This window comes from Pinus tabuliformis, chromosome 8 (genome assembly GCF_031772625.1).
Source record: "Pinus tabuliformis cultivar Carrire ecotype Pingquan chromosome 8, CPIR1, whole genome shotgun sequence".
Taxonomy (NCBI): Eukaryota; Viridiplantae; Streptophyta; class Pinopsida; order Pinales; family Pinaceae; genus Pinus; species Pinus tabuliformis.
In genome coordinates this window covers 18187843-18212294 of record NC_142294.1, presented here as the reverse complement: position 1 = coordinate 18212294, position 24452 = coordinate 18187843, and the positions used below count along the sequence as shown (strand labels likewise).

The window sequence follows — 24452 nt, the reverse complement described above, 5'->3', positions numbered from 1 at the left end:
CAAAGGAGAAACAATCAAATTACTCGGAACCTTACAACCATTTCCACTCCCTGCATCTATCTGGATGCATGTTTCCATGGATTTCATCATTGGTCTCCCAAAGTTGGGCAAACAATCCGTCAACATGGTGATTGTGGAAAATTTTTCTAAATACGCTCATTTTTGCGCTCTACCCCACCCATTTACCCCCACTTTGGTGGCTCAAGCTTTCATCGACTAGATCTTCAAACTGCATGGCATGTCGAATTCCATTATGTCTGATCACAACCCCACTTTCACCAACAAATTTTGGCAAGAAATTTTCAAGCTACAAGGCATGCAACTCCAACTAAGTACCGCATATCATCCCCAGACCGATGGTCAAACAAAAGAAATCAACAAATGTTTGAAGGCATATCTAAAGTGCTTCACTTCAAACAAGAAGCATCAATGGGTATAGTGACTACCTTTAGCTGAATGGTGGTATAATACTAACTATCATGAAGCCAACAAGATTACTCCATACTAGGCAGTGTATGGACAACTCCCACCTTCACCTATTTCTTATATCCCTGGATGTTCTAAGGTGCAGGTAGTTGATCAACTCCTACAAAACTGTGCTGCCATGATAGCTTATCTTAAGGATAATTCACATCAAGCTGAGAATCGAATGAAGCAACATGCAGACCAACATCATTCCGAGCGCACATTTCAAGAAGGGGATTAGGTATTCCTACGACTGCAACCATATAAGAAAACATCTCTAAAAGAAAAGGGCTACCAGAAACTAGCACCAAAATTCTGTGGACCTTATTAGATACTTCAGTGCATTGGAGCAATCGCCTACAAATTGGCCTTGCCACCAACTTCAAAAATCCATCCGATATTCCATGTATCATGCCTCAAGAAAGTGGTGGGGAACAATTGGAGAATTCAAACTAGTCTACCTAAATTGGATAAGGAAGGCTCACTCTGGCTCCAACCAAAACAGGCCTTCGATACCCGTGAAAGACATCTCTACGGCCAATACATCTCTGTGGCCGCATGATCAAGGAAGTCCTCGTCAAGTGGAAAGAATGCGACCTGGGAACCAAACACTATTCTTTAGCAATTTTCGTAGCTTCATCCTTGAGGACAAGGCTTCTTTTGATGAGGGAGGGAATGGTAGGGTCCAACCCAAACCCCTTTATTTATGTAATAAGCCCAATGGGTTGAGTCATAGTTATAGTTAGTTAGAGAGTAAATAAATCCCACATTAATAATTGTAAGTGGTTGACCTGCATTAGATAAAAGGGACCACAATTAGTTGTAAACGGATCATAGTTAATAAATAAAGTGGTTAACCCGTGTTATGCAAGGGACGACTAATAGTTAGGGTTTTGGATGTTATTTAGCTATAAATAGTGTTAGTTAGTAAAGGAAAGATCACCAAGTTTTATTGTAATCGAGCTCTGATCTGCTGGAGGTTGTCCCCTCAAAGAGGCAAGTAAACATTGAATCTATTTCTGAATAATAAAAAACTTGCTATTTTTCTCATTTTATTATGTGTTCTGGGTTATATTTATTTGCATTTCTGGTATTCTGGAATTTCTCACAGGTCAAGAGCATAACACTTCTTTTGTATGCTCGATTTCTCTTTTAGGAGGCATCTTCATCAGAATGTCTTGGAAACTTTTTCGTGCTTTTGAATTAGCTCTTGGACTTCTGGTGCTTCTTCATTGACCATATTTGAAGTTAACATTTATAATTGATGACATTGTACTACATAAGCTGACGCTCCCTTTCGAATCATTTTCATCATCTGTGATGATGATACAATTTGGTTCTTAGGTGGCTGGAACCCATATAATTTTTATTTATTCCCTTCCCATTTAAATTTATAAATTTCTTTTGATGGTTGGCAGAGTAAGTACCAAGGGTTTGTAGCCATTGGATACCTAAGACCACATCCACTCCACCTAATGGTACAATGTAGAATAGGGATTCTAAATTAAAGTTATGAATCTGCAATTTGACTTTATGGCATTTCCCTATCTTTTCAATTTTCTTACCATCAACTACCATAACCTTCATGTTGGGCACAGGAAATGTGAAAATGTTGAGTCTTTTCGCCATGGTTGAGTCCAAAAAATTATGGGTGCTACCGGTATCAATAAGAACCTTTACATTATTCTTCTTGATATGTCCTTTTAATTTTAATGTCTGGGGCTGTGATATACCTGTCATAGCCAATAATGATACTTGTGGGATGCTCTCGTCAACTAGTTTTGGACAGAATTTTAGGGAATCTTCGATTTCTTCTATGTTTGATTCATCGTTGTGTTTGGCCAATTTAATGTCTTTAAATTGTCAATCATAAATTGTCAACCAGGGTATGTGTACTGATGAAGTACAAGTGCACTATATGTGCTAGAAGTTATTCCTTATGTCGTTATGTTCTTGTTAGGGTCTAAACTTAAGATTAGTATGGAGATGGTGTCGTTAATTATATTAATGTATCAATCCCTAAAGTTATCAACTAATTTCTTAGGAGTTATTTTCTATTGAATTAGTTTATGGATGATATGAGAGTGATTCTATTATATTTGTATTAGATTATTTTTTTATTTTTGTCTTGAATCTTTATGCTGCAACTCTAATTGACTAAGTGCAAGAGAAATCTATTCTACCAAACTGTAAAGAAGCACTGTCTGAATTCAATTTTTAAGGAGAAGACTCTCACACTTTTACTTATTCAATTTCATTCAAACAAGATATTCTGAACAACATCTACACTATGAAGTAAACACAATTGGACTACTCTAGATAAAAAGAAAATGAAAGAACCATGTTGTACCAGGTAAAAATCAATTCAAATAGCAGATTAAACTAGGTATAAAGTAGATGGAAGTACTCATGCATATAATGATTCACTGGCGAACTCATCATACTGCATTTCTCACACAAAAATAGAGTATTCAAAGGAATGAAAAGAAATCTAATTGCATTTGGTTAAAGATGTGTCATTGGTCATAGGGGGCCCTCCATAGATCAATCCAAAATATCCAATCAACACAGCACATACACACACAAAACTAGTTCTATTGCTTGCAAACGAAATTTAACAAACTGTTTCAAAATTACATCATCTGGCGCACACCAAATCACAGTGCGGCCATAGTTTTTATAACAAGTCTTTGGCATAACAGTCATGAGTAATTTAAGCCTAAATATCTTTATTCTAACTAACTATATTGCTAAACCTTCGATTTTCTATTCCGAAAGCAAATCGATAAGGTTTTGATGAAACTCGGATTTCGTTCCAGTGACAATCCTGTGGTTGACTTTGGAGTTTTACCGTGATATCCTGCTCTCATATTGATGAAATGGTTCAAGGGGATAGGAAGGGATACATGAGGGGACAATTCCTTATCCATCCGTATACTTCGTCGCTGACTTGGAGCTTCTAAACCTTGCAAACAATGGAGACAACTGCAGAAATCTGGATTAGCTGCGAAACGGACCAATTCTGTAGCTAATCACATTATTTAACAAAAAAATAGGGTATATATTCTTATTCAAGCTTCTGTGATCCATAACTTGTTAAATACCTCGTGAACCCTATGGATTTGAAAGGTGTTTATGTCATCCCGTGTTCATGTGGGACCTCATACATTGGCGAAATAGGTCGGTCTATTAACCAAAGGATTAAGGAACATGCTGTTGATATCAAGCATGGGAGGACCAAATCTTCTGCTTTGGCGGAGCATGCAGTGAAGACCAAGCATCATATATGCATTGAGGAGGCTAAGGTCGTCGCAAAGATTTCTCATTTTCATCACCGCAAGTTTAGGGAAGCCATCGAAATTGAGAGGTCCTCTAATAATATTAATAGGGATGACGGCTGGAAAATTAGTAGCTGTTGGATTCTCGCCCTCTCTTCTTAGTTTTTCTCCTCTCCTCTTTGTCTGACCTTTTTATCCCCTTTAATTCCCTCTTTATTCTTCCTTTTATTGATTTTCATTAGAGAGGATTACCCTCTCTTTTTATTCATTTTATTAATTTTTATTAGTAATATTATTCATGTATTCATTATTAGTTTTTATCATCAATATTGTTAATTTTTATACTTTTTATTATTATTATTTTAGAACCCCCCTCTTGTTATATATTTTAGTATATTTTTTGGTACTATTATTTATTTATTCTTTTTTAATATATATATTTTTAAATTTATTATCCTTGCTTTTTTCCTAGTCAGTTAATCAATTAAATAATTAAATAATAATAATAGGTAAATAAAGAAGGGAAGGAATAGATAAATAAATAATTATTAATTATTAATTATTTGGACATTTTAAATAATTCCCTCCCCTAGTAAAAATAACTATTTAGTCATATTATAATAATAATATTTTATAAACAAACAAATAAATAAATTAATAAACAATATCATTCTCCTTCCCTGGTCAAAAATAGTTGTTCTTATCTAACCATTAGGTTGACCTTTCTTCTTATTTAGCCTGCTTGTGAGATATATCTCTTCATCTTGTCCTGAAGATGAACCACACTGGCTGGTTCGAAATGCATCGACCAAATATATTCATTGTGAGTAATTTTTTATTTTTATTTTTATATATATATATATATATATATATATATATATATATATATATATATATATATATATATATATATATATATTTTTTATTTTTTTTATTTTTTTTTCCCCTGGGAAAAAGTCGTAATTTTCATTAATGGTTAAGAAAATTACATTTTGCAGATGCCGTAGCATATTCAAAAGCAGGTTGTGTGCCTGTCGAGTTCACTGGTAGCTAAATATATCTCCACGCAGGGAGCATGATGTTAAGTCAGTTCAAAAGATCAAAATTTATGTCTTGCTCTTCGCAGAGAGCAATATATACTATATATAATCAAAAAGATGTACAGTAAAGTCTGTATCTACATACTGAAAATATAGCAAAAGTATCTGCATATGTATGGGCTGTATAGCCCATCATTCAAGATGTTCTTCAAAAGGGCGATGATAGTACTGATAATATGTGCCATCGGTGTCCTCCTGTATCCACCAGTCCTCTCCTATTCTGTGCGCTGCCTCTTTGGAGAGCTGATCTGCAATGGTGTTCTGTTCCCTGTAGATATGGTGACAGACAAAAGATTCAAAAGACGTAGTCAATCTCTTAGCTTCCTCCAGAATATGTCTTAAAGCAAATGCATGGCAATGAGATGCACTGTTAAGCCAATTGCAAACAACTTTTGAATCACCAAATAGCTGTAAGTGTCTGCATTGTTTAAGAATAGCAAAATGTATAATGTGTTTGGCTGTAATGAGTTCAGCATAATTATTAGTGCCTCTTCCAAGGTTAATTTGAATCTTATAACAGTGTCTGTCATTTAAATGAAGAGTGGCGCCCCCCCCACAGCCATCATTTTGGGCCGATCCATCAAAAAATGCCCAAGGCTTAGAGTGATCAATGGGAATCGGGGAGAAAGTTCTTGGAGTAGAGTCAGTATCCTCGTCAGGTAACAAGTTGTAATCCGCTACAGTGGAGAGGATGACCGAAGGCCAGTGAGGTCTCTTCAATTGAAAAATGGATAAGTTGCGGGCTATCCATATAGCCCAACAGATCAACAAAGGGAGGTTTTTGGCTTTGCCCGAATGTTCAGAGCACCAGGTGGACCAAGCCTCCTGAAGGGATTCCCCGTGCCAATGCTTCAGCTGCGGGATGAGAGGAGTAATGGATTGCCAGATATGTGAGGTCGTGCTGCAAGTGAGAAAGAGGTGCTCCGTTGTCTCTTCAGCGTTTAAACAGAGATGACAGCGATACGGCCCAAAGAAAGATCGTTTCATAAGGTTGGAGCCTGTCGGGACTTTATCAAATATGATATTCCACATCAGAAGTCTTGTCCTGGGAGCAGCCTTTAATTTCCAAATCGTCTTCCAAGTGCTAAGAATTTCAGGTGGCTTATATGCCTCCATGAGCTTAAGATATCCCAGCTTGGGTGTGTACGCTCCATGCTTGGCATGTGCCCATATAATTTCATCAGGACCTTCCATGAGTCTGATATTGGCTTGTACGAGAGCAGAGATAAAGTCCTTCCAATCATCAAGCCATTGAGGTGGCAGGTTCAAAGCTCTGTCAGATAGCCAAGCCTGCTGGAGGAAGGTGGTGTTAGCTTGGTCCCCGATGTGTTTAATATAAAAGATGCCTCTGTCATTGAGATAGCGCACAAGCTCCGCCGGGAGTCTGTGTGCATTCCCACAGCCAACCCAGGGGTCCACTCCTATTCGAACAACATTCCCTTCTTTGATCCGCCAAGTAATGCCTTCCCTCAGCAGTGGTATAGAGTCAATGACAGCTTTCCAGATGTTAGAATATTGTGTGTTATGCCTAGGTCTGATACAGAGCCAATCTAGAATAGATAGTGGTTTGATATATTTAGAGTAAGCCACCCTGGTCCAGAGACTGTCAGCAGTAAGTAGGCTCCAACCGAGCTTGGCTGCCAGCGCTTTAGAGAATATAGCCAATCTCTTGATTCCCCATCCTCCCCATCTCTTAGGTTTCGTGATAGTCTCCCATTTAACCCATGCAAATATGCGTCCTGGCTGGTGCCCTTTCCATAGGAATCTGCAGCATATACTCTGTAGTCGATTCAGGATACCTCTAGGGATCCATGCCAGGGCCATCCAATACACCGGAGTAGCCTCTATGACAGCCTTGATGAGAACAAGTCTGCCTGCTCTCGAGAGATATTTGTGGTACCAGACTTGGAGCCTTTTTTCTACCTTGGAGATGAGCCATAACCAATCTGCTATTTTATAGCCCGCTGGCTTCAGTCTGAATCCCAGATACTTAATGCCATCCGACAGTTCCATGATGGCAAATGGGAAGCGCTGTGAGGCAAAATTGACTTCATGTGCCGAGCATCCAACAGTAGTGATGGTAGATTTATTATTGTTAATCTGCATACCAGTAGCCTGTTGGAAAAGATGGAAGGAGTTATGAAGGGAGGAGGAGTCACCAATACTGCCATTAAGGAAGATGAGGATATCATCCACGAATAAGAGGTGAGTAAGGTAGAATTCATCCACTATTTTGATGCCTGAGAGTTGTCGACGTGCTCTGGTGGATGAGATAATCCTACTCAGCCCTTCCATAATCAGAAGGAACAGCAGCGGAGAGAGAGGGCATCCCTGTCTAAGCCCTCTCTCTGCAGTGAAGAAAGGTGTCGCTTCTCCATTGAGGAGGACGCTGTAGGAGACATCCAAGATGCAGCTCATCATCCATTTGATAAAATCAAATGGGAAGCCAAGATGAGTGAGCAGCAGCCTAAGGTACAACCAGTTAGTTCTGTCGAAAGCCTTAGAGAGGTCAACTTTGAGAATCATACCTTTCTGTTTCTTGATATGCAGGGTATGCATGAGTTCCTGGGCCGAAGCAATGGCTTCATGAATCTGCCTGTGGTGTAGGAATGCGAACTGTTCTGATGAAATATGCTGCGAGAGTATAGGCTTGATCCGGTTGGCAATTATCTTAGCAATAATCTTATAAAGACAGTTGCATAAAGATATGGGTCTGAAGTCGTCAAAGGAGGCAGGGTTATCAGTCTTAGGTATGAGGGCGATGAATGTAGATTTAATGGCTGATGATATTCTGCCTCTTTTCCTACTGTCCTCCACAATACTCAATAAGTCCTGACCCAGAATGTCAAAAAAGGAGATGTAAAATTCAATTGTCCACCCATCTGGTCCAGGGCTTTTGTCCTTTTTGAACCATTTCAGGGTTGCTTCAAGTTCCTCCATGGTCACCTCCTTTAGAATCTCTTCCGAACTGTCCTGATCCACAAATCTGGGGAATAGCTCTGCAATACGCATGATCTCCAGAATATTAACATTCCTTGGAGCCTTGTAGATGCCTCGGAAGTGTTCAGTAGCCAGCCTTGCCAAATTTTGCTGATCTGAGATGGTGTGGCCATGTTCATCTTTAAGTTCCCAAATAGTGTTGATAGCTTTCCGACCATTGGCAAATTTGTGGTAGAACTTAGTGTTGTTATCACCCTCAGTGAGCCAAATAGCCCTGCTTCTCAGCCTCATACTTTCTTCTCTTTCCTTCAGGATTTGTGTACGTTGAGCTATCAATAGATTATACTGCTCCTTGTTCTCAGGCGTGTTGAAGTTCCCTGTAGAAGAGTTTTCATACTCAGAGATGAATCTTTCTGCCTCCATGAGAGTATGGTTATCTTGTATCCTCTTCTAATGAGCCCACCTTTTTGTAGCCAGCTTGAGTTCAGTTAATTTTCGGACAAAACCCGAAGGCAGGTCCTCTTCATCCCGAATTGGGTTATTTTGCCAGAATTCATGGACCAGGTGAATATAAGAAGGATCTTGTAGCCATGCAGCATTGAATTTGTAAGGACTCTTGATCTTGTGGGTAAGGCCATCAATCTCTAGGTAGATGGGTCTGTGATCCGATAGTCCACCGGAGCCTACCCATTGTCTAGCCCTGGGAAGTTCATTATATAACTGCTCTTTGATAAGGAAGCGATCAAGTCTCCTAGCCAAACTCTGTTCCCCACTTCTATTATTGGACCAGGTATACTGGAGTCTAGCTGAGGGGATGTCGACCTAGTGATGGTCTTCCAATAGGGAGGAAAAGGAGTCTGAGAGGGAGTCCACTTGAGCCATATGCCCCCATGATTCACAATAGCCCAAGGAGAAATTAAGGTCCCCTCCCAGAACAATGTTATCTGCTTGCAGAAGCTCTCTCTCAAATAAGGATCTCCAGAAAGTGAGTCGATCAGAGCAGGGTCCATAGACATTTATCAGTCGGAGGTCCCTATCCAGTGTATGAACATGAATGTCGATACCAATGAATCCCTTGCCCCCCCAATAATTACAGATATCAATGGATTTATGGCAGACACCAATGGCTAGACCCCCTGATCGGCCAGTAGCGTCCAGCGCATGGAAAGTCCAATGCAGATGCCAAGAGGATAGGGTGCGTACAAGTAGGTCCACAGGGCAGAGGGTCTCCTGAAGGAAGATAATATCCAGTTGATTCGAGGTAATAAGCCTCCTGAGTGCTAGTTTTTTGGCGGAACTAGCAAACCCTCTACAATTGAAGGAGAGGATTTTCATAAGGAAGGAGGGGGAGGGCCATCCTTCGCTCTAAGGGCCCCAAAAATAGTGTGCTGTCGCCCGAGGGCAACCTCCTCATCCGCCGTCTTCCTGGCTTTAGTAATGCGGGAAGGGCGACCATGACCGATCTTAAGGTGAGAGGGTGGATTAACGGGGTCAAGACCAATCACGTCGGGTCCCCTGTCCTTGATCCGGGGTCGGAGGGAATAACGGGGTGATTGCTTGATTAATGCAGAAGTCGATGTGATCAGGGGAGGGGGAGCCAGGGGAGGGGGTGGAGGAATCGAACAAGTGAGAGATGAATGTGCCAGTGATAGTGAGGTGTGAGTTACAGGCGGATCAGAGAGTGAATTGATAGATGAAATACAGGATGCATGCAAATTCAAAGAGATAGATGAAGATGACATACCCGTAACCGCAGTGTCCTTTGGAGGGTTCAGTGAGTGCTCCTGAGCCTCTGAGGACGAAGGCGGTGCCGGGGATGGAGGATCATGAGATAAGTGAGCGTGTCCAGAACCTTCTGGTGGCGCAGCATCCCCTGTAGTGCGTTGAGGGGCTTCAGGAGGCTGATCCGGCTGCTGATTCAAAGGAGTCGAGTTGTCTATCTCCGCAGCTTCTTCTTGTGCTTGCCGATGAGATTTCCGAAGGAGTGGGCAGTCTCTGTAGAGGTGCCCAACTTTGTGGCATCTGCGACAACGGTATGGGATGCCCTCATAGTCAATGATTTGCCTTCGCGCTGAATCTCGCCACTGTATTGTGATATATTCATATAGTCCTCCTCGTGTATCCATATATATGAGAATCCTGGCATAGGCCATCATACCAGTCTGGAGATAAGATTTGTCATATCCCATATAGGAGCCCAGAGCGTTGCCAATGCGCTTGAAAATTTCCTCGGACCAATATTGTAGGGGGAGTCCAGGGAGCCGAATCCAAATAGGGCCAACCCCAATCTGCTCCGTCTCAGGATCGAATAACGGAGTCCACCGTTTGAGAAGCACAGGTGCATGGTCAAAATGCCAGTGTGAGGACAAAACCCAGTTTGTGTGGTCGGCACGCGCGAACCGAAGTGCAAACCATCCCCTCACAAATGTCTGCACAAACGGAAGATCAACCAAATGATGCCCCCAGACCTCAGAAGCCCATGCCTTCAAGCGTGCCACCGTATAATTACGTCCCCTGATGCGCCCTACCAAGACCCGGTCCGCGAAATCCATAGCTTCGCCCCACTGAATGTCCTCTTCCAGTCTGAGGAAATAATCAGCTTCTCGTGACTTGAAACATTTAGATTTTATTCTAGGACCTCCAGAGTGAGAAGGATTCCGCTGAGAGTGAGATGCCGAAGGAGGGGGATGTGCAGGTATCGATGGTTGTAAAGATACAGGGATACCAGCAAAAGGAGCGTGAGGAATACCAGATAGGGGATCCGAAAGAGGGGGTACGGATGAGAAGCTGCCGGACGAGGGACCAAAGTAACCCACAGGGCCGGAGGTGGCAAGAGCCAGGTTAGGGTTATGCGGGAAGTGAGACGAACCGATAGTCGGTGGAGTTAACCCGAGGGAGGGGTTTAAGGTACCAGCAACAAACCCTAGGGTCGCCGGGGAGTGAGGAGGCGTCGAGAGGGCCGGCCAGGTGGGGGGGTCGTCCGGAAGAACCACGGGCAAGGATCTGGAGGATTCTCCATGCGTATACTGTGAGTAAACCCCAGAATAATCACCATAAAACATACCTTCTGAGCTGGCATTGGGGGTACGCCAGATGGAGACCCCTTCCAAGGGGTCCGCAGAGTAGTCCACGCTCTCCAAGTCTTCCATGGTAACAGCTCCTCGAAACGGTGAGAAATAAGCGGTGCAGAAAGTCCCGGCGATAACGACAAGTCGCAGTTGAAAGTAAAAACCACCGCAAGGTAAATGTTAAACAAATAGCTGGTATGCAGGTTAACGCCCGTGAATGATACCTGGATGGAGACGGAAAACAGCTTCAGGTTAACGGGTGTCCAGGTGACGAGAATCCGAACGGCGACAAGCGTGGATGGGCATCGAACGGCGGATGCACAGGCTAGGGTAACGGAGGGAATAAACCAGCGACAGGATGCAGCAAAAGGAGATGCGGTGCGGGAAACAGAGCCTGAAGGGTTTCTGAAACCCTAGCCAAACCCTGACCGCACGGAAAACCCTCGCGAGAGCCGCTCCATCCGAAACCTCATCTCTCGAACTTGGGTGGGGGGTGATATATAATTTTATTTTATTTTATTTTTCCGAAAATCTTCATATATTAATAGGGTATATAGTCAAACATGGAGAAGAAGACATATTATTACTTACCTTTATCAAAACTTGGTGGATATGGCATTATTTAGGTGGTAAATTGTTGAAGCCCCGAAAATCGTGTCGACAACAAGTGGGATACCCACCCGGTCCAGACCTTGGTTGGCAGCTCCTTATCCGTTTGGTATAGCGGGTCCAACTGGGGATAATGGGACCAGTTTCCAAATCTAAGGGTGTGTGTGTGTGCCGAGTTGGATGTTGCTGATCTAAGAATACTTAAAGCTAATCTGATTCAAACTTTTAAACTAAATCTATGCTATTGTAATCTAATGAAAAACAACACATCTAATCTATGCTAACCCGAGGTGTATTTCTTCTATTATGCGATCTAAAAAGATTTCAAACAATAACTGGTAATAAAGATCATTCAGCTATCATAAGAATAGAAATCAATTAAGATGAACTACTTTACATAAAAAGTTAGGCAAAACAGTTGTGAACAGCATATCGCATAATAAGTTATTCATATATCAGACATAAATAAATGGCTCCACCATACAAAAGTGCCAAATGGTAACTCACACATTCATGCAATAACATATAAACAACTAAAACTGTATATCACTTTCAGAATATAAGCAGAAAGCCAAGAGATAAAAGTACCATTTATGACTGATCCTACTTATAAGCTTCAAGCAAAAATGATTTATCTCTACTTGTTCTAACATCTACTAAGAGTACAAAAGTGCAACATCAGTAGCAGACATCAAATGCAAACATTAATAAACCTCGATCCATCCATTAATCAAAACCTCCTCTGAGGGTGCAGAAGTGCATGTTCTGAGGACAAGTTTTTGACAAATTTCTGGACCCTCCTCCAAATGCAATGAGAAGGGTTAAAATACTACTTCCTAATTCTAATAATAGTTTATTTACAAAATTTTAGGATGCGGTTTTCAAATGACCGTCCCTTTTCTAATCTAATTCTAAAAGAAAAAACAACATTCTAAACAAGGCTATTTTTGAATCTGATCTTTAAAGCTACAAGTGTTCATCATGGGCTTGAGGAGAGTCAGCTGGTTGATTTCTGCTCTGAGCTGGGCTGCGAAAACGGAATCTATGAGAGCTGGCACTACTTTTTCGGCCGCGTTTATGATGCATTTCACAGTCATCCATTGACTATGCGGCTTGACCAAGTATGCCCAGTAACACTCCCAATTTAATCTATTTAGTGCTTGGATCGCTTTTCCCTTCTCCTGCGCCTTCTGCTTCCATTCTGCTTCCAGTCGTAGTTTATTTGGTAGATACCCCGGGGTGGTCTCTTCGATTAAATTTTCTTTGTGCAAATTTTCATTTACACAGTCGATAAGAATGCTTACCTGCGTGGCCGCTGTCTCCGCTGCTTGTTCCGCCTGCCTGATTTGATCGTCCCATTTATCAAAGAGCAATTCTTTATGATTCTCGTTTATTCTGGGTGCACTTGCTCTTTTCCCTTCATCTTCATCCTGCCAAATCAAGTACTCCGTCACTCGTTTGTCACTCTGATCATAGTCACTCCGCAAGTCTACCACTTGATTGGTGATTTTATCACTCAGTTCGCAATAATGACTCCACTGTGATATCTTACATCTCAACTCTTCCTGTTGCTGCAGTAGTTGTTCATTTAAGCCAATAGACTCTGAAATAAATTTTGTAAGCTTAGGCTCATCTTTATGCATTTCTTGGAAAATTTGTAATTGTTTTCCTTTCTCGTCTAGACTTCTAAAATAGCCTATCTACATCTGCTAAAAGTCTTTCTGCAACTTCTCGAGCTGTTTTTTGGCTTCAATACTAGCATTGGCTTGTTGCAATTGTTGTTGTAGTAGTTGTATTTGATCTTCTTGTTCTTTCAATAATTGTTGAACTTCCGATGCCTTGTCAATAGTTGCAGAAGCATATGCTCCTGCGATCTGAGACAATTTAGTGAGATTTTCAGATGGGTTATTGTTGGGGTCTTTCCATAAGACGTTCAATTGTTCAGCATCTTGTGACAGTGTATTTTCTAGTTTTCTTTTCTTTCTCTGTCTTCTTATTACTGCTTTATGTTGGGGACTATAGAATACGTCCAGTGGAGGAATTTCTTCTACATCAAGTAGAAGCTCAGAAGGTGGAGCGATAGGAATGTGCTCTGTTTATGTGACACTGCTGACTATGGTCGAAACCACTTCTTGTGCTACCTGTGTATTGCTCACAGGCATTCTTGGGGCTTGCCCTTCAAGATTGATCAGCAATTTCTCGAGCTAGCAGTTTGTCAGGAATATACAAGGGCAGGACATGAGGAGGGACGGTGCTTCCAAATACTCTAATATAGGTGAACCATTCTTCCCCGAACCATCTTGCGATGGGGATGATATCTATCTGTGCCTCGGGTGAGCACCTCAGGGGGTCTTCGTCATACATCATTCTATACAAGGGTAAGATAAGCCCGTGACAAATCTAGTAGAAATGTGGGATGAACTGAGAATCCCACAGTATCTTATGATAAACATGGATAGGTAATGGGTCCTGGGTAGTCCATTTCCAACCCATAATGGGAAATTTAGACATATAACAAATAGAATCCATAATATATGCGGATAGATAAAAAGGAGGATAGATCCTTTGAGGCAAGGATCTCTTAGACCGGTAATTGATAATAGCCGTGTATAGATTATCAGAAAAGATCTTGGCCCAATCCATAATATCGACATTTGTGGCAGCATCTATTAATGGTAACCATTCAGACGAAAACTTATTGATATCTGGCATCCCAAATAATCTACAAAGCATGGCCACAGCAAAACAATACGGAGAGGTGAGGGAACCAGTGCTGTACATACCGTTTTTGTCTTTCTTGAGCGATTCCTCTTTTCTGGACCAATCTTTGGTGGTCTCTGATAGGTCTGGGTTCTCCGCCACAAATTTCTTAACGAATTGTGCATTGTAAGTCGCCTACGGTTCAGGAAGATGATACATAAGCTTTAAATCTTGTGCAGCGAATGATCTGATGAGCCCTTGTCCTTGAATCTTGAATTGTCTGTTGTTCATGTTTGCATTGTCAAGTATCCACTTGATCATATCCATATATGGTAGAATTTTGGGTCTTGCTGCTATCCGATGAAGAAATGAGCATGCTAGCTCTTCTAAGGACGCTTCGGAAGAGCGTTGTGAGCTCGCGACAGCAGTAACCTTCATTATTCTGGGATTCTCCTCTTCAAGTAGTCTGTACATGCTTTCCCACATTGATATCCCTGTGTCTTTGTTACAGGCTGTGTCTGTATACAAAGGCGCCATTTCCTTCGTATTTTCCTTCGCCTCAGAGCCCTGAGCTCTATTTTTCTTTCCCATTTCTTCCTGCATATGGCTGTTTATCGTCTTTCGCTCTCCGTTCCTGCAGCTCACAAGTGAAATGGAAATGACTGATCAAGAAAGGTGATGGGAGAGTTTTAAATGCAGCATATATATCAAATATGCCACCTTATGTGAAGTAATTCTTTACAAAAGCACGCGTCTACATTTCATTTAATAGCTGACAACTAATCCCTTTACTATCATTAAAAGTGCATGATCTTGAGTCAGATTATGGTAAGTGGCTTTCCTTGAATAGCGTGCCCGAAGGATTCGTAATGAAGTGATTTTACGATTTGCCTACGTAACATCGCAGATCGTGCCATCGTAGATCGCACCATCGCAGATCGCGCAAACACACGAATATAACATCGCAGCGATCGCAACATCGCAGATCGCAGAAGTTTTATGCTTGCCAAATCTTGTTAGCTCATTTTCTGCGATATGCGATCTTGCGATCGGTGTTATTGCAGATCGGTAAATCTTGAAGTTTTTCTGTTATGAGTGTTACTTTATTGCGATGCGATATATTTCTTAGCATGAGGGTCTTGTACATACCAATATTATAGCGAAATGGACGCACTTCCTATCCCTTTTGCAACGCGGCTTTAAATATTTTTCCCTTATCATAGACTTAGGTTTTAAAATATTCAAAAGATCTTCCTAAGTTTACGATGGTAACCTTATTTTGAAGAAAGGAAACTCTTGCTTTTCCTAAATTTTAACTAAGGGTCCCCATTCATTTAGTATTTTGGACAACACTTAAATGAAAAAAGGGGGGGGGGGGGGGGGGGGGGGGGGGGGGTTGTTGCTAGCCACAACATAAATGTAGGAAAAGAGAGGAAACATAGGCAAAGAGGGGTGTCATGGTAAGACAATCTTTGGACTCTACATTCCCCCAGGGTGGAGGTTTTGTATGTCCTCATACACTTCATCTTTTTCAGTCACTTGTGCTTTCTCTTCATCACCTCCAAGTTTCACTGTTTTCTTCTTTTTGGAAACTATTGGCATCCTAGGTTTTCTCATGAGAATTTTGTATTTTAAGCTGATAATCTCTCTTTGCATTATCCTGTTTTCCTTCTTCAAATTTTTGTTCTTTTTATACCACAAGCTCAAATGAAGGATGAGATTGTCACTTTTTGCAATCTGGATCTCACTTTGTGCCTTCAATGCTTGATTCTCATTCTTGAGATACCTGTTCAATGTTTCTAATTCAAAAATCTCCTGCTTTAAAATGTTTGAGGCTGAGTGTTCCTGTGGTTCATTTAACTGGTTGCTCCCTTCTCCAGGACTCTGAATTGTTTCCTTAGTTGTTGTCTCTTTTCTTTCCAATGACTCTATATAGTCATATATCTCCTGTTGGACAGGGTCAATACCTGGACTATGCACTGGGCTTCTCAGAGGTGAGCTGCAAGGTGGTGGTGATACCCTCAGTGATGATTCTAGTGACCCTTTTGGAGGAATTTCAGGGTTTTCAGTTGGCTCGTTTCCCTTGAGATCAATGTACTCTGTAGCTTTCAGGATTGTCTATTGGACTGTGCTCAACCTTGTTCTCCTCCTCAGTCCTGAGGTTTGTAATCCCTGTACCTTCTTTCTTTTAGTCTCTGATTTTTCTTCTTGAGGAAGGGTCCTGGTTTGTGGTATTTCCTTTGCTCTTTTGCTAACTTTCTTCCTTTTAAGATTCCCCTTCTTCATTCTCTGTAATATGTCTACTATGGGCAACTCTTCTTCTGATAATTCTGGGTGAGTCTGGGGTTCCTGCTCTTTTACCCCTTCTATGGTTCTCTTCCTTCCTCTGAGGGTCCTTGGCTTGTTATGGGATCTTTCTTCAAAATGGTTTCTAACCAGGAAACTCTCCCAATTATCCCCTATACTCTGAAGATGGAACTCAACCAATATTTTTATCAGGCCATGATGATACCTGGTGTTTTCTATAAACTAAATTCTCTTTTGAATGTTTGTAGACATTTTCCTGAGACTATTTAAGAGAAAGTAAGGAAGATTCATCTGGTGATCTTCAAGAAAATGCATCATCATCCTAACATGGTAAAAATACATATGCCCAAAACTACCCTCATAGATGACAAATTTTTGAAGTATAAGCAATAAATTTCTCGATTTGATCTTAAGGGTTGTGCTGAGAATACCTTTCTTGACGACAGTGGTGTCCATATTTGGATTTTTGAGGAAGACCTTCCAATATTCTCCATTAATTCCCCTGTTCTTGAATCATTTTTCCCCGCTCCTTGGTAATTCAGTAGCCTCTGCTATCATGGATTATGTTATGGTGATCTTAATGTCTCCTATTTCGGCTTCAGTTCCATCAAATGAGCGTGCAAATGTCTTGGTCACTTCCTTGTGAAAACCGTTGAATTTTTCAATGAACTACAACCATTATTTCTTTTGCAACAACTCCTTGGTCTGAGGGTATCCCTCCAATAATTTCTTCCCTGCTGGCTCAGTTTGAACAATTATCCCCATTATGGAGGATGCTTTGCCTCAAACACTGGTTACCTTAATAAGAGAATTGTGTTGGTAAGGTTTTTCTAAGTGGTGGAAGGATGGAGAGGTTATGAAATTTCAGAGGAGTGTAAGAACTTGTGGATTATAATAAGGGTTATAGGAATGAATTAGACCGTTAGGCGCATTTAAAATGATGATTTGGTAATTACTTCGGTGGATTTGGAATGAGGATGTGACATGACTTTTAAGTGGTGGCTTATGATATTTTGTTAGGCGGTCATCAGCCTTAAGTTATAATGATTTTGTTTTAATTTTCGGCAGTACTATGTCTTCTTAGTCATATATGCAATATATCAATCCCTATTGCTAAATTAAAGTAGCACATACCTTTGATCCATTTTTGCTAACCTTGTTTGTTGTTCTGAGCTCTCCTATAGGTACTTTGCTTTTTCAGTTTTATTTCGATTCAAATCACCAAGTGTCCTTGTAGGCTAAAGAAATTATTAGGTTGTAGAAACTTGTCGTAGCTACAAAAACTTGTCCAAGCCGCGGAAACTTGTCCAAGCTGTGGAAAGTTGTTGATTTTGCAGCTGAGAAAGAAAAACTTTTTAATAAAGGAACTTTATTATTTTCTTTTTGAAAGGAAAATTTGATGTGCCAACAAAAATTGGTTTTCACTCTAAATTTTTTGTATAAATCTTCCAACATCATGTTGATTTTCTTTTTCCAAGGAAAAAAGCAAAACTTTTTATTAATGTCTATAAAAAATTTTTGTACATATTGTTCCTGAGCCATGCAATGACTCATAAAGGTCCCATTCTGCTCAACCCATAGGGAGCTATTTTGCTGTTATCAAAATCTGTAGAAGTCTTCCTCCCGGGAGGATGTAAAGTCAGTATACAAACATGACATAAAGAAACCTGGGGTCACCTTCTACGAAGGATAAACAACCCCATACTACATCAAAAAGAATGTATAAGACTGTTATCCAGTGATAATATAGCAAAAAGGAGTATATAGAGTCTGAAATTTGTGTGCTATAAACCGGAAAAAAGAAAACTGTAAAGTAAAATATATACAAAAGCAAAATCAGATAAACAATATCTGAGAGAAAAGCTGTCAAAAATGTAGTTATAAACTGATATCAAAGAGGCTGTGCATATGGAGGCTGTTCTGTTCTGTATGACTGCCCCTGTCTGGTCTCTTCTATTGCCCAGCTGCCCGGATCCTGTTGTAGACTAGCTTTAGAAAGCTGATCCGCCTCTTCGTTCCTGTCCCTGTATATATGGAAAATTGTAAACCTGCTAAAATGAGTCTTCAGATAAGAAATTTCTTCAACAATTGTTTTCAAAATCTGGTTTTGACATGTTGCAGTTCCATTGACCCAGTTAATGACATTTAGTGAATCTCCAAAAATCTGTATGGTGTTGATGTTTCTGTGATGAAGCCAGCATAATAGGTATCGTAAGGCCGAAAGTTCAGCAAAGTTGTTTGTGCCTATACCCAACCCAACAGAAGCTTTTAAAGAATGTTCCGAATTGATGTGTATGCACAGTCCTGCACCAGCTCTATTATTTTGGGAAGCCCCATCAAAGTATCCACACGGTATGCCCTCCTGAATATTGATATGTGTTTGTTTTGATTTGGGTTTTTTGTCCTCGGGTGGAGGCAAGGCAGAATAAATGGCTGAGATATTTGTAGCTATAACAGCAGAGAGTGTATCCTTATCTTGAAACAGGCTCTTGTTTCTGGCAAGCCAAACTCCCCAACAGAAGATAAGGGGCAGGTTCCTCATATTCCCTTCAGGATAGGATTTCCACCATTTCCTCCAAGCCACATCCAAAGGATCATGCCCCCACTGAGCTTTTACCTTGAGAAAAGCAGTGACCTCCTCCCAGATCTTCCTTGAGAAAACACAGGTGGTGAAGAGATGGCTGGTGGTTTCCTCATCAGATTTACATAAGGGGCATCGCCCTGGCCCAACTAAAAACCTTGTCTGTAATGTTTCCCATGTTGGAACCTTCCTTTTTAAGATGCACCAGAGAAAGAGCCTTGTCTTGGCAGGGCATTTTAATTTCCATATATCTTTGGCCCACCAATCCGGAACTCCCCAGCCTTTCTTTCCCATTAGAAAAGAATAACCATCTTTTGGGGAATACTCCCCAGAATTGCTTTGTGCCCATAACAAGCAATCAGGTTCCTCCTTAATCCTGACATTGGATCTTTGCAATTCTTTAATGAAACCCGCCCATTCATTCTTCCATCTAATGTTTAACCCTAATTCTTCATCATCCTTCCAAGCCTGTCCCCAGATAGTGGACTGGCCCACTCTTTCCACCTGATTTAGTGATGAAATACCTTTAGAATCAAGGTGTCGAAGAAGCCCTGGGGATAAAGCAAAAGCTTCATTGCATCCTATCCAAGGGTCTCTGCCAATCCTGATCTGTCTCCCATCTCCCACCTTCCAAGCTAATCCTTGCTCAATCACTGAAAAGGCTTCCACCGTGGCCTTCCAAACTGCTGAAGAATTTTTTACCTTCTTGTTTTGACTCCGGATCCATTCTTCCAAAGGCATTGGATCTATGTACTTCCTTTTCACCACCCTTGTCCACATATTTTCCATGGTTATTAGTCTCCATCCTGATTTTGCTGCTAGTGAGATGCTAAACTCAGGGAGTCGTTTTATCCCCCATCCTCCCCATTCTTTAGGTCTGGCTACTTTGTCCCAGGCTACCCATGGTAAACCCGAGGAATCCTTTGTTCCTGCCCATAGGAATCTGCAACAGATTCTTCTAATTTTCTCCATTACTCCTTTGGGAATCAAAGTTAGGGCTGCCCAATACACTGGGATGGCTAATAGGACTGATTTAAGAAGTGTCAATCTACCAGCTCTGGACAGCCATCTAAAACTCCAATGAGATATTCTGGATTCTATCTTTGCTATGAGCCAGTTCCAATCATCTTTTTTGTAGGCAGCTGGCTTTAACCAAAAGCCCAGATATTTGAAGGGAACTTCCAGGGGTTGACTAGGGAAAGGAAATAGTTCAGCCATTTGATTCCTTCCCCTTCTTTCAAAATCTTCCATACAAGCTTGTGATTTCCCAAAATTAATCTGCATTCCAGTTGCTTTTAGAAATAGATCAAAGATACATTTTAATTCCTTTAATTCACTACCAGTACCATTGGTGAAAATCAAGATATCATCAACGAAAAGAAGGTGAGTGATATAGAGATTAATTGCTACCTCGATACCTTTTACCTTTTCCTCTATTCTGGCTTTGTGAATCAGTCTACTGAGCCCTTCTGCCACAAGGAGGAACATGAGAGGGGATAAAGGGCACCCTTGTCTGAGGCCCCTCTGGCTGTTAAAGAAGGAGGAGGCTGCTCCGTTGACCAGTACAGCAAAGCTAACATTTGTGATGCACCCCATGATCCAACTGACGAAAGGATAGCTGAAGCCCACATGTATTAGTAGCATCCTTAGATATAGCCAGCTGATCCTATCATATGCTTTGGAAAGGTCGATTTTAAGAACAACTCCCTTCTTTTTCTTCATTTTGATACTGTGGATAACCTCCTGGGCTACACCAATGGCTTCATGTATTTGTCTGCCATCCAGGAACCCAAATTGTTCCATTGATATATTTCTTGACAGAATTGGTGCAATTCTGAGAGCTATAACCTTTGAAATAATCTTGTAAATGCAATTACATAAAGAGATAGGTCTAAAGTCTTCAAAGCTGTCCGGCTCATCCTTTTTGGGAATAAGTGCAATAAAAGTAGAGTTAAAGGGTCTGTAGGCAACTCCTTTCTGCCTGGACTCTTCAACTACTTCAGTTATCTATGTTCCAATCTGTTCAAAAAAATGGAGAAACAATTCTATAGTCCAGCCATCAGGGCCTGGACTTTTGTCTTTGCCCATAAGCTTCATAGCTGTTTCAATCTCCTCCTTAGTAACCAGAATTGTAAGGTCTTCTGCTTCATCTTCCTCAACGAATCTCGGAAAACTTTGCACAGTTTGGAATACTTCTGCAATAGTAGCCTCCCCCGGATCTGCAAAAATGTTTTGAAAATGTCTTTTTCCTAAGCCAGAGAGCTCTGGAAAGGAACTGACTTCTCTCCCTTCTTCATCTTTAAGGTGCCAGATAGTATTTGAAGATTTCCTTCCTTTTGCAAAATTATGGAAAAAACGAGTGTTCTCATCTCCAGATTTTAGCCAAATTGCCCTACTTTTAATCCTCCACTCCTCTTCCCTTTCCAACAGAATTTGGTTTTGCTGCTTTTCTAATTGAAGGATTCTGTCCTTTGAACCTTGTGAGGAGTATCCATCTGACTCCATACTCTCCAACTGCTTCAGCTCCTCCCTTATACTGATCAACTCCTCATTTTGTTTAATTTTCCTGTCCTTTGCCCAAGAAATTGTAGCTTTCTTCAATCTTTTTAAATTCTCCATGAATAAAAAACATTTATCCTCACCAGCATTGAGAACAGGGTGGTTCCAAGATTCTTTAAACAGATTGCCATAAGTAGGGTCTTTGAGCCATGCAGGATTGAACTTAAAAGGAGCCGGAGGTTTGTGAGGAGGAATAGATATGTCTAAGAAAATTGGGAAATGATCCGAATTCCCTATTTCCTCCACCCACTGTCTGATCAAAGGAGCTTTTGAAGATAATGACTCCATTAACAGAAAGTGATCTATCCTTTTGGCAATCCGTCCTTCTCCTATCCTGCGATTTCTCCAAGTAGGCTTAAGCTTAATTGGGGAGGGATCGATTAAATTCTTCTCCGTGATGAGGTTATGGAAAAAATCAGTAAGGGGATCCTCTCTCGCAGATGGGCCCCAAGCTTCAGCTCTACCCATAGAAAAATTTAAATCACCTCCCATGATCATCAAGTGTGAATTCATAATAGCTTTTGTCATCAATTCTTCCCAGAAAGATTCCCTGCCCTGACATGGCCCATAGATATTTACAAGGGTGATGGGAAAGGAGAAGTCTGGGGACATTATCTCCATACCCAAAACATTTTTCATCCCTCAGTGATTTAAGACTTTAACCCGCCCTTCTCTGTACCCAATTGCAGTGCCCCCCGAATGGCCAGAGGTGTCCATAGCAATGAAAACCCACCCAGGCAGAAGGGTTTTAAGCATAGGTTCAATCTCAGACGCCTTCCCCAGGGTTTCTTATAGAAAAATAACATCTAATTTAGAATTAGTTATCCAATCTTTCAAGGCCAGTTTTTTAGGTTTGCTGGCCAAACCTCTGCAATTCCAGGATGTCAAGATCATTTAATAACACCCTCTGGGGGGTGTATTGCTCTAAGGACCCCCGTGATTGAATGTTGTTTTCCATCTGCAACATCCAATTTGGCTTTTAGTTGTGCCTTGGATATGTCTGATTTTCTTCCTCGTTTGTTTTTGGAACTTTTTTGTAAATGTATTAGTCCCAAACCACCTACAGACCCCTGACCCTCATGGTTCCCTCCCGATGACCTCAGGTTATAAGGGCAAGGTGGTCGGGTTACAGTGAGTGAAAGTGGAGGCCATTTGTCTTCACAATTTATATCCAGTGACGGTAAAGCTTCGGCTATGGTTTCCACACTTGGACATGTCATTGTATGGTCCATATTATCATCATTAATATTATCTTGCTCTTGATTTGATAAAGAAGCAGTATTTACATTAACAGAGTTTTGTTCAGGAGGATTAAGAGAAGGAATAGGAGTCCCGGAAGACATACCCTTTTCTGGTTCGTTGATTAGAACTTGTTTTGTATATTCTTTCTCAACTAACTCTTCCACCGCTTCCGCTTCTGAATTGTTCTCCTCCACAGCTGCCTCCGGATTCATGTCATTTACCACAGCATCCTCCTGAGTTTGAACTCCTTCGTCCTCTGGCTCCTTTACAATCTCCTCTGTCTCCATATTCTTTGGTACTTGTGTTTCCGGCATTTCGTGCTCCATCGTCAACTGAACCTCTGCTTGTGCATTATCTCTATTAGCAGTAGTCCTTCGGAAATGTCGTCTTCTTCTCATCTGTGGGAAATATTTTGCCAAGTGCCCATACTCATGGCACTGATGGCATCTGAATGGCAGGTATTCGTAGTCTAATATCTGCTCGTATACATATTCATCGAATTGAAGGTCGATTTTTTGTGCCAATCCTCTACTCGGGTTGAGCATGACAAGAATGCGTGCTATTGCCCTGTTCTTCGATAAAAAAATATGTCATATCCGCTTCTAGATAAGCCCCCAACCTGTTTCCAATAGTTTTGAATACTTCCTCTGTCCATAGAAAAGATGGTAACCCCGGAGCACGCACCCAAACTGGAAACTCGTCCGTTCTCTCCTTTATTGCATCAAATAGAGGGTTCCATTTCTTTAGCAAAACTGGAATGTTCCCGATGTGCCAATTTCGCTGAAGCACCCAATCTGCCGCATCTCTATCTTCGAATTGAAGCTTAAACCATCCCTTTGTAAGTACTAATGCTTCAAACTGTAAAGGGCTATCTGTTACGAAGCATTTCTCACCCCAATCTTGTAAAAAATCAGAAGTGAATTTCTTACCTCTGGCCCTGCCGACCAAGGTACAGTCCGCAACAGCTAGGGCTTCTACCATGGACACCTCCATCCCAAGGATCAAATTGCCTGCAATCGCTTGAGATCCAATGGGTCTCTGCGTCTTCCTTTTTGCCCCTTTGTATCTACACTCTTCCTCCGGCGTTCTTATGCCTTCTCGTCCATCATTCCTCGCAGGTGTAAACTGTGCAGTGCCCAAATGGGGTTCTGACTCCGGCTGAGACGGGATCTGACCCAAGAGCCCCGATTTGCCATCCCCAGAGGGGGGAAAATCCGACTCCAGCCTATCATAACTTACCTGCCCCCCTACTGTAGAAACTCCGGGATCCCTTGCTGAAAAACCTATTTGGTTTTGGGGTTCTCTTGGAAGGGAAGCCCTCGAAAGTGAAGTAATGACTCCTTGAGCCCGAGTATGTACATTGCCTGCCGTAAGCCCTAAGTGGGAGATATTTCCTAAACCCTTCGAGGCTGTAACCCGTGAAATCAGATTTTTCCCTTTTGGGTCAGTGGCCAGACCACCCACATTCGCTCCTCCCATCACTATTTCTTTCGCGAATTGAATGGGGGTTCCCTCTGAACCAGAACTGTGTACCCCGTGACCCGAATCCTTACCATGGGGCAAAAACTGTTGGGTTTCCACCTGTGATAACGCCTCCAGACTT

General features: G+C 41.4%; 1 protein-coding gene across 1 annotated transcript; it reads right to left on the bottom strand.

Annotated features, from left to right (window-relative positions):
* Positions 1-18358: 18358 nt before the first annotated feature.
* On the bottom strand, positions 18359-20851 carry LOC149233935 (uncharacterized). Its single transcript, XM_089368100.1, has one exon. It carries the CDS (start codon positions 20849-20851, stop codon positions 18359-18361), a length of 2493 nt encoding a protein of 830 aa, XP_089224226.1.
* Positions 20852-24452: the final 3601 nt, after the last annotated feature.

Bases quoted from the DNA above. Each gene is read 5' to 3' on its own strand.
- LOC149233935 (XM_089368100.1), bottom strand. From the start codon at position 20,851: ATGGAACAATTTGGGTTCCTGGATGGCAGACAAATACATGAAGCCATT.